The 15,893-nt window shown below is 38.1% G+C and overlaps 1 protein-coding gene across 3 annotated transcripts; it reads right to left on the bottom strand.

The window, feature by feature from the left end:
• On the bottom strand, window positions 1-14,523 carry LOC306823122 (dual specificity calcium/calmodulin-dependent 3',5'-cyclic nucleotide phosphodiesterase 1B-like). 3 transcript variants are annotated; one of them, XM_079342491.1, is made up of 15 exons: window positions 14,244-14,521; window positions 11,510-11,581; window positions 9,639-9,752; window positions 8,949-9,131; window positions 8,526-8,592; window positions 8,282-8,398; window positions 7,889-8,029; window positions 6,693-6,793; window positions 5,411-5,536; window positions 3,679-3,780; window positions 3,329-3,449; window positions 1,698-1,779; window positions 1,261-1,378; window positions 770-906; window positions 1-481 (listed from the first exon to the last, which is right to left on the bottom strand). In XM_079342491.1, the coding sequence occupies exons 1-15, from the start codon at window positions 14,318-14,320 to the stop codon at window positions 372-374; spliced, it is 1,668 nt and encodes a 555-aa protein (XP_079198617.1). In that variant the 5' UTR covers window positions 14,321-14,521; the 3' UTR covers window positions 1-371. The 3 variants fall into 3 exon arrangements, with proteins under 3 accessions (XP_079198617.1, XP_079198618.1, XP_079198619.1); XM_079342492.1 differs by lacking the exon at window positions 11,510-11,581; XM_079342493.1 differs by lacking the exon at window positions 1-481 and having other exon boundaries at window positions 795-906; window positions 1,261-1,319; window positions 14,244-14,523.
• Window positions 14,524-15,893: the final 1,370 nt, after the last annotated feature.

Here is a 15,893-nt window from a genome sequence, read left to right on the forward strand (position 1 = left end):
TTATATTGACATATTTCATGTTTTATTGCATATTAAAATAGTTTGTGTGTACAACTCAAACTTTTAAAGGTCAAATGTTCCCTACAAGTGCTTAGGTGGCAAATTAAATTAATAACAACATACATGCCTTATGCTGTATACCATGGCCAGCATGTACACTTTGCATTGAGATTATCGTACTATTCAAAATAAGACATGAGGACACTTTTGTTCATTTTGTGCATCTTACCATGGGAAGATGATGTTCACCATAAACCACTGTCCCACCTCTTTCATCTCTTCTGACTCAGTCATTCAGGGTTAAAAAGGCAATATGGTTTTGTTGCAAAAAGTGACCTTGTAGATATTCTATGAAAAAGCTCTTCTCATACTTAAAGTCCTGTTTTGTGTTTTGTAACTGTATCGGAGTCCTGTGGGGATTTTTCTGACAGCTCTTCTTGCCTGGATCTCTGCTGTTTTGTCACACTTTGCTCTGGAAATCCTTGAGGATACACAGAGAGAGATTGGAAGCAATGTTGAACTTTAGTTAAGGCTTAAAATATGAAAATAAACATCTTTATCTGTTAATGTCTTCATCTGAACAAATCATAAACATGAAAAAAGAGAACAAATCAAATCAGGGAGACCATGTATATTTAGGGAGTTTTCTTTGCAAAATGGAAACATTACAAAAAGGATCTTTTAAAATTCGTAAAGTAAGTACATTCATATGACAAACAATGCATAAAGTACATTAAATAACATGAATGAATGAATGTAAAGCGCATACCATTGGAGCCGCTTTCTTTCCATTTCAGCTTGTTGTCTTCAGTGTGTCTTGTCCAGGTGGAGCGGAAACTCACCAGCTCAGCGGTGAGATGAGCAAGACTCCACTGCAGACCTCGAGAGCTCTCCTTCCACAGATTACTGAAAAGAAAAAAACAGTTTAACCCGAATTCAACCATTTACTTCAGTCTCCTTTCTTTCGTGCAACTTTCTGTAGGTCCACACGTCACGTAATAAAGCATCTTTGTAATAAATAGCCAGAAAGTTTCAAAGTTACAGACAGACAGACAGACAGACAGACAGACAGACAGACAGACAGACAGACAGACAGACAGACAGACAGACAGACAGACAGACAGACAGACAGACAGACAGACAGACAGACAGACAGACAGACAGACAGATCGGAGGAAATTCAATTTATTTAAAAAAAATTAGCTAAATGTGTAGCGCAGACAGTCCTCTTTTAACAGTTAGAGTTTGTCTTTAAGTTACCTGTGTCTGTTGCAGGGGTCAGGTGGACCAGGGTTCTCCTCCACCAAAGGAATCACAATCTTTTCAGCCATGTCAGTCAGCAAAGAAAACGTGGGATATACAATAAAATCAATGAAACCTGCAAATAAATAAATATATATTTAAGTGTCATCGAATATAGAACATCTATCAGAGGTGAAAATGTGGTAAGACTCAAAGGTAATTCAAAGATTCAACAAATAAGGTGTGCCATGATGTATATTGAAATTCTTAGAGGTAACACAGATAAAAAGGTAAGACAAACAGATAAAAAGTTTCTGGGATAGACACTTGTACATCTATTGCTTTAGATCCATGACTTGTTTAATAAAGGTGTGTATGGAAACTAGATAACATTTAGAATAACAGCGAGAGGAGGAGTAAAAAACATGTGTTTAAAAGTGTTCTGTGAGGCATACCGATTTGGGACTCTGCTACCAGCGTGCTGTTTCGATCACACAGAGGAGAGAAGGGCAGATCGAGCTCCGCCTCTCTATCGCCCTCACAAAGGTAGAAAGACACAGAGAACATATCATAAAAGGCGTCCCACGTATCAGCTGAATATAACTTCTTTAAGGTTATTGGAGTGCAACACTTGCCACCTAAGACTGTCAGCTTGTTCAAATGAAACCATAGAGGTGCTTTTTTTTTTAAAGAAACCATTACACTATAAAGAGCCTTTCAGGAAGAGAGGTTTCTCACATCTTATTTTTAAAGAAAGTAGGTCTAAGACCTGCTTCTTTCTAGGGAAATACACTCAGTCAAAGTATAAAATCATGATATGAAACTACCATTGCCACCTAGAGAGACTCACATCCTGCTTTGTGAAGCTGGACAAAAGCTCAGGGTTTAGTTAATTATAATATGTATGTATGTGTGTGTGTGTGTGTGTGTGTGTGTGTGTGTGTGTGTGTGTGTGTATATATATATACAGTAGATACATACAAATTTCAAATCCATATATATATGTACATATATGTACATATATGTACATATATATATACATACATACATACATACATACATACATATATACATATATACATGTATGTATATATATGTACATATATATATATATATATATATATTATGAAATCCCAATTAAAACATGGACTAATGTTTTGGCTGTATCTGGTTCAATTGGTATGGTATCTCTGTGTATGTTGTTTCTATAAGCTTGTATTAGATTAGAGCTTCTGAGAAGTAGTGTGCCTTCATCTTTCAAAGTAAATGTTCAGTGCTACTTTCAAAGCGACTCTGCTCTTGTTAACAGTCTCTGCTTCATACCTGAACTGCTATCTATGTATTTTTCCCGTACTCTGACGTAATAAAGCTCTTTGAAGGTTTCCTGCTTTCAGACTCAGATGAGTCATTTACAAATTGAAGAGCTGGTATGAGACATCCTTTTTTCAGTCATTATTCAAAGGTGAGTACAGATCAGAGAAGAAATGATTAACAGGCTAGTTCTCTTTACATTTACTTTAGTACACTTGACATACTCAGGATAATAAGTGACAAAACTTACAAAGACCACTGACAAGATAAGACAAAGTTTCTGTTGTGAATCTTCTTTATATGAATCTGCATAACTGTCATGTCTTGTTTTATGTCTGAACTAAATGGTCAAAACTTTGTTTATTTTCCAGATGAGCTGAAAATATGAGTTCATTTTTGTAAAACATGTTTGAGGAAAAAACAGATTTTGGTTCTATCTTTTGAGGTTACAGTATTTGGTAATAAATACAACCAAATATAGATAAGTTAGTATTGTGTCAATACATATCCTTAAAAAACCTATTTATGAATTGTTGGCACAATTAATTTACTCTTCCTTGTGCAGCTTGCTTGGCTGTATATTGGAAAATACTTAGTGTCCTCTGATTTTAGTTAACTGTTCACAGTGTTGTGATCGTTATGGGTGGCCCATGGAGGCCTTACACATAACGTAGCTACCGTCAGCTGTCTTTAAGCTGGCTCGGTTTAAAAAGACTGAATTAAAGATAAAAGAAAACAGTCCACACTGTAAGAGCAGGTCTTTTAGAGTTCCTACCTGCCTGAAAAACTCCTCCATCAGGGATTTGGTCCAACGAGAGTGCAGAGCCCAGGGTTTGGATGGATGGCTGATGTCAGCCGTGTGAAGCAGCAGAGACAGAGCTTTGGGCTTGTCAATCCTGTGAGATAAAGCACGACTGACTTTTGGATTTTGTTGGACGATGCATGTCAGACATGTCTACAATAATCAGACTTTAGATCCACCTGAGTGACCCTCATTTTCCTGTTAGACTCTTTGTTCCAGACAACATTCTTTATTCTGCTGTTCCTGCTCTGAATATAAATTTTATAGCTTCTTGAAAACGCAGCACAGCATCATCAAACATCATCACAGCTCATTAGTTTTACCGTTCTTGCTGCTGTAGGCAGGATTTCATGGCTTTGACTTGGAGGAGGTGGGAGGACATGTCTGTGGACAACACCATGTCTATGACCAGAGATCTCAGCTCCCTGTAAACCAACACAAACTTCTTATTAATCGACCCCTAATCATAGGAATAAAGTCTATAGTGTCAACGTGAGGAAGAGTCAATGGGGTTGTAACCTCTTCAGCTTTCGTGATGCTTTTTTCTTGTTCCCATGGTAACACTGACTGCATAAAAAAAGCCTGTTACAGTATGCTGCTGTTTATCTTTGTCATTATCTGCAGAGCTCTCCCATGAATAACACAGTAATGTTCTGTATCTGTGATATATGAAGTGTCAGCCTCCATGAATATATAAACTGCTTGAATATTTTCTCATCACACGTTTTAATGCAAACATGGATGTTTGTACTCATAAGAATTTAAAAAGAGGCGAAAAGAGAGCAGACAGTCAACGTGATTCACAGTTGAGTTTTATGAGAATTCACAGTTATTCGCAATTGTGGCTATTGTATGTTTAGCTCGCCGACTTCATCTCTGAGTGTGTGTCGCTGTAGTCAGAGTGAGTGAGTCACGCAGTAATAGTAACATGATCCGTTTTGGATTCTTAAAGGAGAAATTTAATCTGAGGAGGTCAAAAGTCAGGGTCATATCGAGGAGCAGTCAGGATTCAATGTGGTCGATTCAAGCAAGACAGATAATGGTACTCATGGGGTTTTCATGAAGGCCACTTTATCATTAATGTTTTATAAGCTGCAGAGCACCTGAGAAGCCACGCTTTATTTCCACTCATGATGCTGCAATAATGCTTTATTTATGTATAATAGTCATATCTAATGAGCAGTAAATCCTTTCTCTATCCTTATTTTTTAATTTCTAATATTTATTTAATGTGTGTCTGTGTGTGTGTATGTGTGTCTGTGTGTGTGTGTGTGTGTGGGGGGGGGGGGGGTACTTTTGTGTCTTTACAAGGGTTATTGAGGAAACCTGTGTTGCTCTGTTGATGTGGACTTTGTTGTTGTTGTTTGTTGCTCTGTTGTTGCTGTTGGTTTCTTATGTTTTGTTGTTCTTAGTTGTACAAATAAAGTTTTTATTATAAAGTGTTGTCACTATGTCTTTTCACAGGATGTGTTGTCATTAAAAATAGTAGAATTATTGAATGCTGTTTGCTTTATTCAGTCACATATCTATAGCTAAATTCATAAATTTAATAATTGATAAACAAATTAATGGATTTGTTGTCAAACTTTTAAAGGTTCTTGTAAAAAAAAAAAAAAAAGATCTTTTGCACTTTCAAAGAGCAAATTGTCAGAATCAGAGCGACAATGGAAAACCTTCTTGTATCCCATTGTGGAGGCAGAGAGCACATTGGTCTTTCTCTGTAAAGGAACTCGTTGAGTTGTGTTCAAATGTCATCCTCGTCTTTTGGTGTCATTTGAAGGTTCCCGCTAATTATTTCATGGATTTCTCTCAGTAATATTTTCATAATTGAAGCATTTCTTAATCATAATGTTCAATCCTTTGATTGATCCTATTATTATCTTTGGTATATTAATCTTTATTGTCTTTTAATTCTTTTGATAAACCAGCCTTTTGTTTTCTCTCAACACTTTTAGCACAACAAAAAACTTTCTTTTAAACACACTTTCTTCGATCGATGAAAACAAAAAATTCACCCAGGACTAAAAAGCATCACTTTTAAAATGTTCAGCTCACATCATTTCTTCTCTGGTCAGGTTGATGAAGATGTTCATTCGGTCGTCCTGAAGGAGGCGAAACGCTGCACTCAGGTGATGACTCTCCTGTACCGAGCGATCATTGTAGATCAGAGCAAACTCTGACCTGACAAACAGAAAGACGGTGGACATTTATGAATGTTTAGTTGTACATTTCTGTAGCAGACACATTTTGAGGCAAAAAGTTGTTTCTTATTAACTTCAACAATCCTTTCAGCAACTACTGCAGTCGCCCCCGACTGGCCATTACATAAAATGCAGGTTAATGAACTTTTGCCTTTTAAAAAGCTACATCCACTTGTTGTTTACAGTCCAAAGCACTGAATTAAAAAAATAGCGAGTTTACTTAAGATGAATAAAAGTAATTTTTTTTCCTTTTACCTGATAAATACAAGCAAATCCCCCAGACAGTCATGGAGATGTTAGACTGAGTGTACAGTCACTCAATACTGAGCTGTTTATGAAACATGAGAAAACCAAAGTTTATCCAAAAACCAGGTCCTATAAAATAAATTATGGACCCCACTTCAGTGAAACAGTTTGACTTTCTTCCCTTTTTTTCCCCTTTTTATTGACAAACCTAAAATACAACCCATCAAAGAACCCCGCATCAACACCTCCCTCAACACGAAAGCTGTGTGTTTTGTCATAATTTCACGGAAGGTTCGGTTTTAAAGTAAAAGGTGGCCGGCAGTGGAGACGTGCATCACCTGGGTTGAGAGGTTTCTATGGATTTTGAACTACTCTTCTATCATGAAAATATGTCATCATCACTGGGTTCATTTCAGCCAGCATTCATTTAAGAGAACAAGCCTCACGGTTCTTTCAAAGGAAAGAAAGTATTTCAGTTAGTATTTCAAGATGACATGAGTTTTGCCACATTTTTGTATGGAGTACGACTTTAAGACAAACTGTGTTTATTTTCTGTAACTAAGACATGTTCTTTTATTGTGGATAAGTATTCTTCCCAAAATAAAAGCATGGCCAGGATGATGGGTGCCAGGAGACCACGTTCTTCGGCCCTCCTGTGTGGAAAATCAACGTCTAAAAATACAGTTCCCTCCAGAAAGATGTGTTTGCTTTAGAGTGCTCTGTCTCTCTCCCACTGTCTCCCAAAACTGCTCAAAAGGCCTTTTCTATTTCTACATGCCCTGATCTCGCCTGCTATTTCACGATTTCACAACAGGATGCTGTGTAAATTTAGATGATGCTATACCTTACAAGTGGGGGTTTATAAAATGTGTTTCAGAAAAAGAGCTCACTTTGTGTGGATGTGAAAGTTGTTTGTGGTTCCTGTGTGCTCATAGTCATGGATGGCTGCCGCGAATAATGACGCCATCACCTCCAGCTCAGTCAGCCAGTGCTTGATGGACACAAGAGATAAAGACACCGATATAAAACATACTGTCAGTGTAACATATAAAGAGTAGCATCTTTATTATGAGACACCTACATAATAGCAACATCTTAAAATTAATGTTAAAAACTATTAACAGCAATTTTCTGCTGCCATCTGCTCTGTAGAAATAAAGTTGGGTTGTATTAAACATTTAACATAAAGACATTTAACAAGCAGGTGAAATGATGACAAGTTACTAAATAAGAAACCTTCAGTCAGTATGTTTACATTCGTCTATTAGCAAAATTCACAAAGTGGAAGAAATTAAAAGTAAGAAAATATATTACACAGATGCTCTGCTATAAATAAAGAAACTTCAGGGCTGTTTCATTCAGTATTAGAGGGATAAATAAGTGTGGAAGTAGTTTGTTCAACAGTATTTCAATCTGATGGTGAAAATAGACTCAAAAATGGACTTTGAGTTTGCTCACAGTGGGCAGCTGCTTTTTAAATGTCTTAGCTTCTGTTCTTTTTAAATGGACTCAAGATTTGCTTGCTGGTTTGAAAGATATTGATCAGCAACACATGCCTCAAACAGAATCAGGAAGTAATTCTTGTGGTTAAGTTGTGTTTGAACAGAAACAGCCACAAACAGGTCTTGCCATTTAGAAAGATTTCATGCTTATTTGAAATGGCCTTAAAAGAAACAGAGGGAGGGAGAGACACAATACCATCTAAATATGAGTGTAACAGCGTCATGTTTTTGACAGTCTCTTCTCGAAGACATTCAACATGTTGCCCTTGTTGTTCAAATGAAAAGGGACCGATTCAGCCAAGTTCACACATGCAATCATACTTGACTCTTCAAAGCCGGCAAATCACTAGCAAAGAAGATGAGAGTGTCAGACCATTAGCTTCAGAAAGGTTTAGAAATTGGTGGACAAAACATCGCCTATCAGCTATTGAAGTGTGTAATGAAGCTGGGTTTTTTTGTTCTGTTTTCCTGTGGCATTTTTTCAGATGGACATAATCTAAAAGAACGACAGCCTTTTCATTTCAAAAACCAGGAAGGAGTTTTTGACCCAAAATAATATATGAGTATAGGTCATTCCACTGTACCACAAGTCCTGAGCGCAGCAGCAGGCAGTGCAGTGTCTGTGTCACATCAGCAGCATGAACGTGGCTGTGGTACGGGTTGTTGTGTTTGCAGTATCCCCTCTCCAGAGCACACAGGAACTCCGTCAAGCACGAGATGGGAATCTGAAAAGTGCAGCACATGATCGACAGAGGTTTATTTACAAATCCAAAGTGCACAATGTTTATCACAATAACAGAAGCACAAACTGCCAGAGCGTTGATATGAATGTGGTTAAGATCAGAAAAAAAAACATCATTACTATAAATATTCCAACAAACAAAGGGTAGAAATATTTATTTAACTGCATTTCTACATCCACTTAACATAAGGAAAGTACTTATTCTATATCATGTAATGATTTCAGAGATGAAGACCTTGAAACGGCTGTTGAGCCCATATCTGGTGATCAGCTCAAAGAACAGAGTTTGTAGTGCATGATCCGAGCTGGCTGCATTCAATGCAAAAACATCAAAACTCCAACGATCAACATCCTGAGGAGAAGAAAGAGAAACAGTGTGATCCATGCATACTTTAGGTGTGTACCACCCCTATTCTGATGTACGATTTATAGCCCAAACATTAGACGCAAAGTAAGATTTATGAGTTGTGGGGTCTTACCCTGAGGCAGTTTACGACCAGTGCAGGTTGGTCTGGCATGGCGGCTGTGTAGGTCCTCTTGAACATCCTGGAATAATGCATTGTTTATGTTGAGTTCAGTTAAAGTTCAGATGTTGACATTGTGCAGCCAACTGGTCTTAGGAGCTGTTTATATAAATCCTCCTAAGTCCCTGTCCCCTTTGGAAGGATGTTTTAAAGTGAGAAGGATGCTAATGTTTCATGTTTCAGTCCAGCTGTCTCTGTTTACTGCAGCTCAGACTGTAATAACACTGTATGATCCTACGTTACAGGGACAGCACAGAGATATAGATCAATTGTTAACAATAGGAGATTTACTTAATGAAATGATTGTTTCCATATTTTATTGATTTAAAGCCTCATAATTCCCAAAATGGAGAGAAAAATAAATGTGAAATAATTTACCTCTCCACAAATATCCCAGCCTGTACAGCGTGCACAATGCTGCGAAACTTTGGTTTCTCATCTGAACGCCGCGCAGGTCGTCTCACTCTCTGTGTAAAGGTGGAAGCCAGCCAATCAGTGACCTCTGAAGGCACCCCATCTGACTGCAGCTGCTGAAGGTCATCCTCAGTCTCCAAACACTGCCTGAGAGTGACAACACACACTAAGATTGTTTGACATAAAAACACAGAATCCAGGGGACTGGTGGTTGGTTTGGAAGCCCCCATGAGTACAGGCTGCCGGGTTTGACTCTGGCCCGAAGCTCCTTTGCTACACCTCTTAATCCAATGTCCTATCCCTGCGTTAGAGGCATAACAACCCCCCATTAGCCCTGTGTGCTATAACCAGTAGTAGCTGTACCCCACTTTCAGCCCATAGTGAACTGAGTAAAGCCCCAACATACCTGCTGTGCAAAGAATTAAGTGAGTATGACACAGATGGACTGATTTGAAATGTAACCCTGCCTTTCTGTGAAACAAAACAAAACATATTCAGGAATTCGTTTTCTTTTTAATTGTTCTTCATTTTAAAGAGTTAAATACAATTTGATGTTTTTAAAAATGGCATAAAAGTTATTAGGTAGAAAATGTAAAAAAAAAAAAAAAAAAAAAAAAAAAGGAACTTTCTTCTTATTTTGTTTTTTTCTTCTACCTTGTTCCATCCAGGTATATTGCCTCCAGTAACGACGCTGTGAAATCCAGATTCTTCTTGATTTCGTCAAAGTCGACGTCTCTCTCCTCCAGCAGCTTCAGCATGCTCCTCAGCCTGGAAGGAAACACAACCGTTTGTTTGGCTATGATCACGACACCATAAAATTGGCGTTTTGAAAGTACTGAAACTGCTGTTTTACATCTAATAAGAGAAATCGCTGAGAGGAAAGAACAGCTGGAGGTTTTATCAATGATTTTCACAAAAAAACACTCGGGGGGATGTTGTCGAAGAATCATTTTTGGAGCATAATTGGGACAGAAGCTGACAACACTTGATAATGTCTGTGGTGAGTGGAAAGAGCTTTAAAAACAGGTTTAGAAAGGAAGGAGTTCATTTGGAAGTGATTTACGCTGCCCGAAGAAAGCCAGTGGCAAAAAGGGCATCATTAGTGCCAAATTTTCCATGAGAGGAAAACTTCCCATGCTTTAGCTCTTATGTAACCTGCATTTTGTCAAATGAGCTCCAAAAAAATGCTTTTTTTTTAGTGTTGGCTGCATTCTGATCTTGTCTCATGCTTTATTATGACACTTTTAATCATTTTACTATAGGGAACAGGCAGGAATGCATTCATCTCCTGCAGAGTAATAAAAAACACGTCACCTCCCGTGTAACCACCTGCTGTGTGTTAATGTAATCTCATCTCTGTAATAAATCCAACAGCTATCATAGCATCATAAAACAACACACAACTGGAATCTATCTGCCCTGATGAGATTTGATTTTCTCTGAGGAAATTTCAAAGAGATTTATTTGATTTGTTCGTTGCTCGGATCATTTCTCGAAAATGTTTTCGCTAGAGCTGCACGTATGTTGACTGATTGTGTTCAATCACTGGCTGCTCTGTGAAGCCAGCTCCTGGGGAGGAGTCGCTCGCAGCTTTTCAAGTGTTTATCACACAGGCAGGGCCTTTCAAAAGCTGTCGAGTCATAAAAATAGCATCTGAATGCCATCGCCCCCTTTTAATCTGAACTAATCTTCCATGATAACACAGTCTTTCTTGTTTCAACTGTTTGCGGTAGCTTCTGACACAATGTTTTATAGGTAATTTGCCATCAAGTGCACTCTGTGTATAAAAGAAATGGAAGAAGAGTTTTTGAGTCTACCTACAGCATGATGTTAGCCTTCAGAGATGCATATCATTCCAATGACGTTTGGACTACTTCAGCTTTGTCAGCACTTCCTTTTAACAAATGTATAAACTTCTTTGTACATCTCATTTTAAAACTGAGAGACTTAAATTAGATCATACTTCACATTTTTATTGAAATGTAATTTTAGTAATGTTAATTGTTGGTTGCTTCAAGAACTGTGTAGTGAAAAAACCCCTGAAAAGTCAAATACTCTGAAACCTGCAGACACGTATACATGAATGTGTTAACCAAAAAACCAACCAACCACATGACCCATCACTTCTGCAGCTTTTCCTCTCGCAGAAAAGGCGAACATGAGATGAGTGTTCAGAGAGGAAAGAGTTTGCTTGTATGATGCCACATTTAGTCAGGGTAAATCTACTCTAGATTAAAGGTGACGGTGTAAGGAGTCACAAAGTGCACTTAAAGCTGTTCTGTAATCACTAATCACTGTATGACAAGCTGCATTTTTTGATTTTCATTGCTGCAAAAGAAGAAAACACAGAGAGTACCACAAAATATAAACCTGATAACTTTCCTCCTCTAATAAATCATGTTACAATTTAGACTTTCACATGTTTATTTAAGTTATCCAGCCTTATTTGTGCAGACACAGAAAGGCCAAACATGTATATAACTAAATATGATACCATCTGTACTCATCCATAACCCTCGTCTTACCTAGAGATGGGGATCTGCAGTCGTTTCTTACGGATTCTCACAAGTTCAGCCATTCCACACTCAAGTCGTGCCCTGATGGACCCCAGAGTTCAATAAAAAAACAATAACAGGATGAAAAAATATATAACAGGGAAGTTGTTAGCAGAAAAGTCTCCAAACCACCAACGCAAACTTTGTGTGTCCTGAGACAGACTTGTGTTTCAGCAGCTCTCCCACCCACTTCTGGGGGGACCTACTCCACTTCACTGTGATTGGTTGGGCAGGCCCGAACTGTGTCAGTGTGTGTGTTTGAGTGAGTAAGTGTTTGTGTATATGTGTAGAGACGCTGTGTGAAGTGTGAGAGAGTTGACCTCACTCGCTGATGAAGTGTTGACTGCAGGCTTTCAGGTTGTGTGTGCGTTTGTGTGCGCGCGTCCGTGTGAGTGGGTGCGCTTGTACTCGAGTCCCAAATGAGAACTTCTACCGCAGCCGCAAATTAGGGAACAACAGAGAGAGGGTCTCTGACTGAAACCCACCAGTGTCACCCCCAACTAAAACACATAAACAAAGCCTGTAAGCCACCCACAAAATCATGATAGGTTTACTGCTGCTCCTCCGTACAAAGAAAATATGCACAAAGCCAAGAATGGACACTGTTACTTTACGTATACATACAGTACAAATAGATATCTATATAATTTTTGTTTTTTATAATTATTATTCTTTAACTTTTTTGATTCATCTTAAGAAGATGGCAGGTGTAATACATCTATCATGCTTTTATGACTATATGTATGTTGCTTTTTTGATGAATTTACTTGAATTTTAAATATCGTATCAGTAAATATACGCTGATATTTTTCTGAGCAGTGAAGAGAGCGATGTTCATAAACTTAAAGAATCAGATAAGATGCAAGGCATCCCTCAACCCTTTTTACAATTGTAGATCCTGATTGCTTTTCTGTTTTTATTCATACACTTGTGTGAGAGCATTGCAATAGTTGTAGCTTGGGAAAACCCCTGCCATGTTTGCCTCCCTCCTTGCCTGTCCTACTCCGTCTGCCGGGTCAGACTGACTCTCTCGCTCCCATGCTCTTTGACATGGCACCACGTATTGCATAAATGAAGAGAAGTAACTTTTACGACTGATGATTCTCTGTCTCCCACTGTCTCTTTGAGCTTTATAGAAATAGAAGCCAATGCCTCACAATGCCACACTCTTACCCATTGTTATACAGTTGATTAAAAATGCATATGAATCACAAAAGAAGGTATAAATCCCATGTCAAACATTGTTTTCACTTCATTAAGTTTTCCTCTCTCATCCTCAAATTTAGTTTTTTATGATGACAGACTATGTGACAGACGAAGCTAGACCCTCTGATAACTCTCTGTCCTCTCAGAGGCCAGAGCAAATTGTTACCCACAATCCCCACACTTCAAAGGGATAAAACCGACTCTGCGGGCCATAAATCACTTGTTAATATTATGTGTCTCTGCATGGGAACTAGATGTCCAAGAGCCTTAGGGTGCTGAGGGGCACAGTAAGTGGTCTTCTTCTTTTTTTAACAACAGGGCAGCCCAGTTTTACTCCAACATAAGAATTTGACTGTGAACAATGGTCAAAGGTTCAAAGGTTTATTATCTCATGCTTAATTTGGTCTTTGGGATGAAACAAACACTCAATAAAACAACTGCAGACAGTGTGGTGTGTAGATAATACTGAATAGGAGATTGTTGTATCTCCCATCTCCCGAGACAGTGGACTAATGTCAGTCTGCTGGTTCATTGGCAGAGACTCAAAGGTTTCAACGTTTACATGACCGTTATAAAATTCTGTAACAACGTTAAAGTTTCCCCCGAGAAAATATCTGACTGACTTTGATGGTAAACTGACTTTTACTTTATTCCCAGTCTTTAGTGTCAGGGTCAAATTGAATTTCCTTGAAATGAGGATTTTTTTTTTTTTACTCAGACATAATCCCTTAACTGTATCTAATTCGTGGGGAATTCCCAAATTTTGTTTTTAAACTTACAATCTAATATCCTACAGCACCTCAGTTGTAAAGTTGTGTTTTAGTAAGCTAAGAAACTGTTTTCCACATTTTACCTGCTAGCTTCCTATTTTAAGCAAGTTAAAATGTTAGCAGTACAGAGCAGAGCAGAAAAAAGTTATGCCCACACACTTTGACTATATCAGTAGGTAGAAAAACTACCAACTAAATGTAGGCTATCCAATATTTTGAGGGTAAACACAAATCCTTTAGGATAAGGAGACGCTAAGAGAAACCATTATTGACAGAAGTTAGCATCAACATGAATGCTAACATGCTAATTGTGCAAGATTTTTTATGTTTAAGTATGTAGCCTAAGCATGGTCTTCTTAATGAAGCTTTTATGTTAGAATGTAAAGCAAAGCAAGAATATGCACACACAGCCGAACAGCAGCTGGATATAAAACTTGGTATTTGGAATCGGACATAAGCTATCTTTTAAGGAGCTATTGACTCAAAAGATGTCATCTTTACAACTGAATCTGTCCTAATTTTACTTATAACCCCACACGTCTGCATAAAATACACCTCAGAAAACAAAACATCCACAGCCCAAACAAATGTAACATTTAAGCAACTTGTGTGTCACTTAAAACTGTCCAACAAGCAGATTTACAGACATTGTGACTGGTTTTGTGTTTGAAGTCATTTACTGCAAGGCGTGTAGTGCAAGAAAAACAGAGAAAGGCGAGCATTCTTACCTCTCCAGTGTGGTCCTCCTTGCCACAGGACTGAGATGTCTATCAGCTGGTCTATGGATTCTGCAGATTGGTGTCATGACCTCTGAACACCATGTGTGTGACTGTGAACCTCACTGAAAGAAACTGAAACCTCTCTGCGTGCTACTATAAATCCAGCATGTATGAATTGTCCTCTGTTTGAATTGGTTGTATATAGAGCTCTATGTAAATCTGCTCTGTATGTACACTATCATACATGTACTCCTGTCCTCAGTGTGTGTATACTATAATTTTCAGTTTGTGTGTATGGTGGTGGTGGTGGTGTGTGTGTGTGTGTGTGTGTGTGTGAGTGTGTGTAATCCCAAGTGTCAGCAGGAGAGGCTCTGTGTCACCAACACAATCAGCAGAGAGTCTTTATATCAGCACCAGAGTTTCCACCATTAACTGTCCTCAGTGTCTCGGGACAGGAAACTCTGTGGAGCTGCAAGGGGAAACATCATCTGCATGCAATGCCTTAAAATACACAATGAACTCACACTACACTGCAGACAGTAGTTCATCTTAAACAACTATTTACAAATGATTTATATTCTGCCTTGAATACTTTGCTGTTACAGTATGTGTTGGGTTGTTTGTGAATAATGTGGGGTTTTTTAAGAAGCACCAATGAACATTGGAACATTAAATATTAATGTTGAAAAGACAACAATTGATTAATAATCAATGTTACTGGGTTGTTTTAGACCAGGCTCTCCCAACCTTGCGGTCTGAACCCTTAGAAAGAATAGAGTCTTTAATCCACAGTGTTCTCTCTACTATCACATATTTATCATATAACAACATTATTTATCTACAGCAGCCTTCACTCTAAGAAGGAGCATAAACACATATATCTGCTTACAATTATACTACATTATGAACAATTTATTTAATGTTTTTATACTGTTATAAATGATATACAGTCACCACTGTCCTCCAAAAAAAACAAAAAAAAACATCAATGCTTTAACATTTAGGAGAACAGAAAGAAACATTTAAGATCTCACAAGAAAAGGGGGCAGTTCATAAATCAGGTTGGTTCATAAAGGGATGCATGATTAAATACAAGCTAGCTAGAGCTGTTTCCTTTGCACATGACAGGAATTATACATGAAAGTAAAACATGTTTATTTTTTAAAACTGGACCTTCTTTTATAGATTTGGCCATTACTGCCCGTAATTTGATTACCCCCCACCCCCCCAAGGACCCATTATGTACTTAAATCTCTCTCTTAGGCTCACAGTGTTTGGATGAGATTTGACCCCTTTCAACAATTTGTATGAAGTGGTTGTTTGTTGTGCTGTTTGAAGGGAACCGTCATTTGTTTATTCATGAATGTTCATTCACGTAAGTGTTGCTTGTATTGGGAATTCAACCTCCTGTGCTCTTCTGAGAGGGCTGGCTCCCTTGGCCTCAGATGCTAGAGCCCAGAATACAAATTGCAAACACACATAGACACAAACACAAACTCCACATCCTTTATGTGGCAACCAAACGGATGTAGTTGCAGAAAACAGGTCTGAGGGAAGAAGGAGGGAGCAAACGAAAAGAGGGACAGTGTGTGTTGCAATATAAAACCACTAAAAAGGATGGGTCTAAAATTAGAAACATGCACTTTCGGTTCCGCAAAA

Source organism: Symphodus melops (assembly GCF_947650265.1).
Source record: "Symphodus melops genome assembly, chromosome: 4".
In the NCBI taxonomy this organism is placed as follows: Eukaryota; Metazoa; Chordata; class Actinopteri; order Labriformes; family Labridae; genus Symphodus; species Symphodus melops.

Excerpts from the sequence above, each read along its gene's own strand:
- LOC306823122 (XM_079342491.1), bottom strand. The coding sequence starts at position 14,320 with ATGACACCAATCTGCAGAATCCATAGACCAGCTGATAGACATCTCAGT. Across the intron at positions 8,593-8,948 it reads GCTGGGATATTTGTGGAGAG|GATGTTCAAGAGGACCTACA; the intron begins GTAAATTATTTC and ends GCATTATTCCAG. Across the intron at positions 1,780-3,328 it reads TGGAGGAGTTTTTCAGGCAG|GGCGATAGAGAGGCGGAGCT; the intron begins GTAGGAACTCTA and ends TACCTTTGTGAG.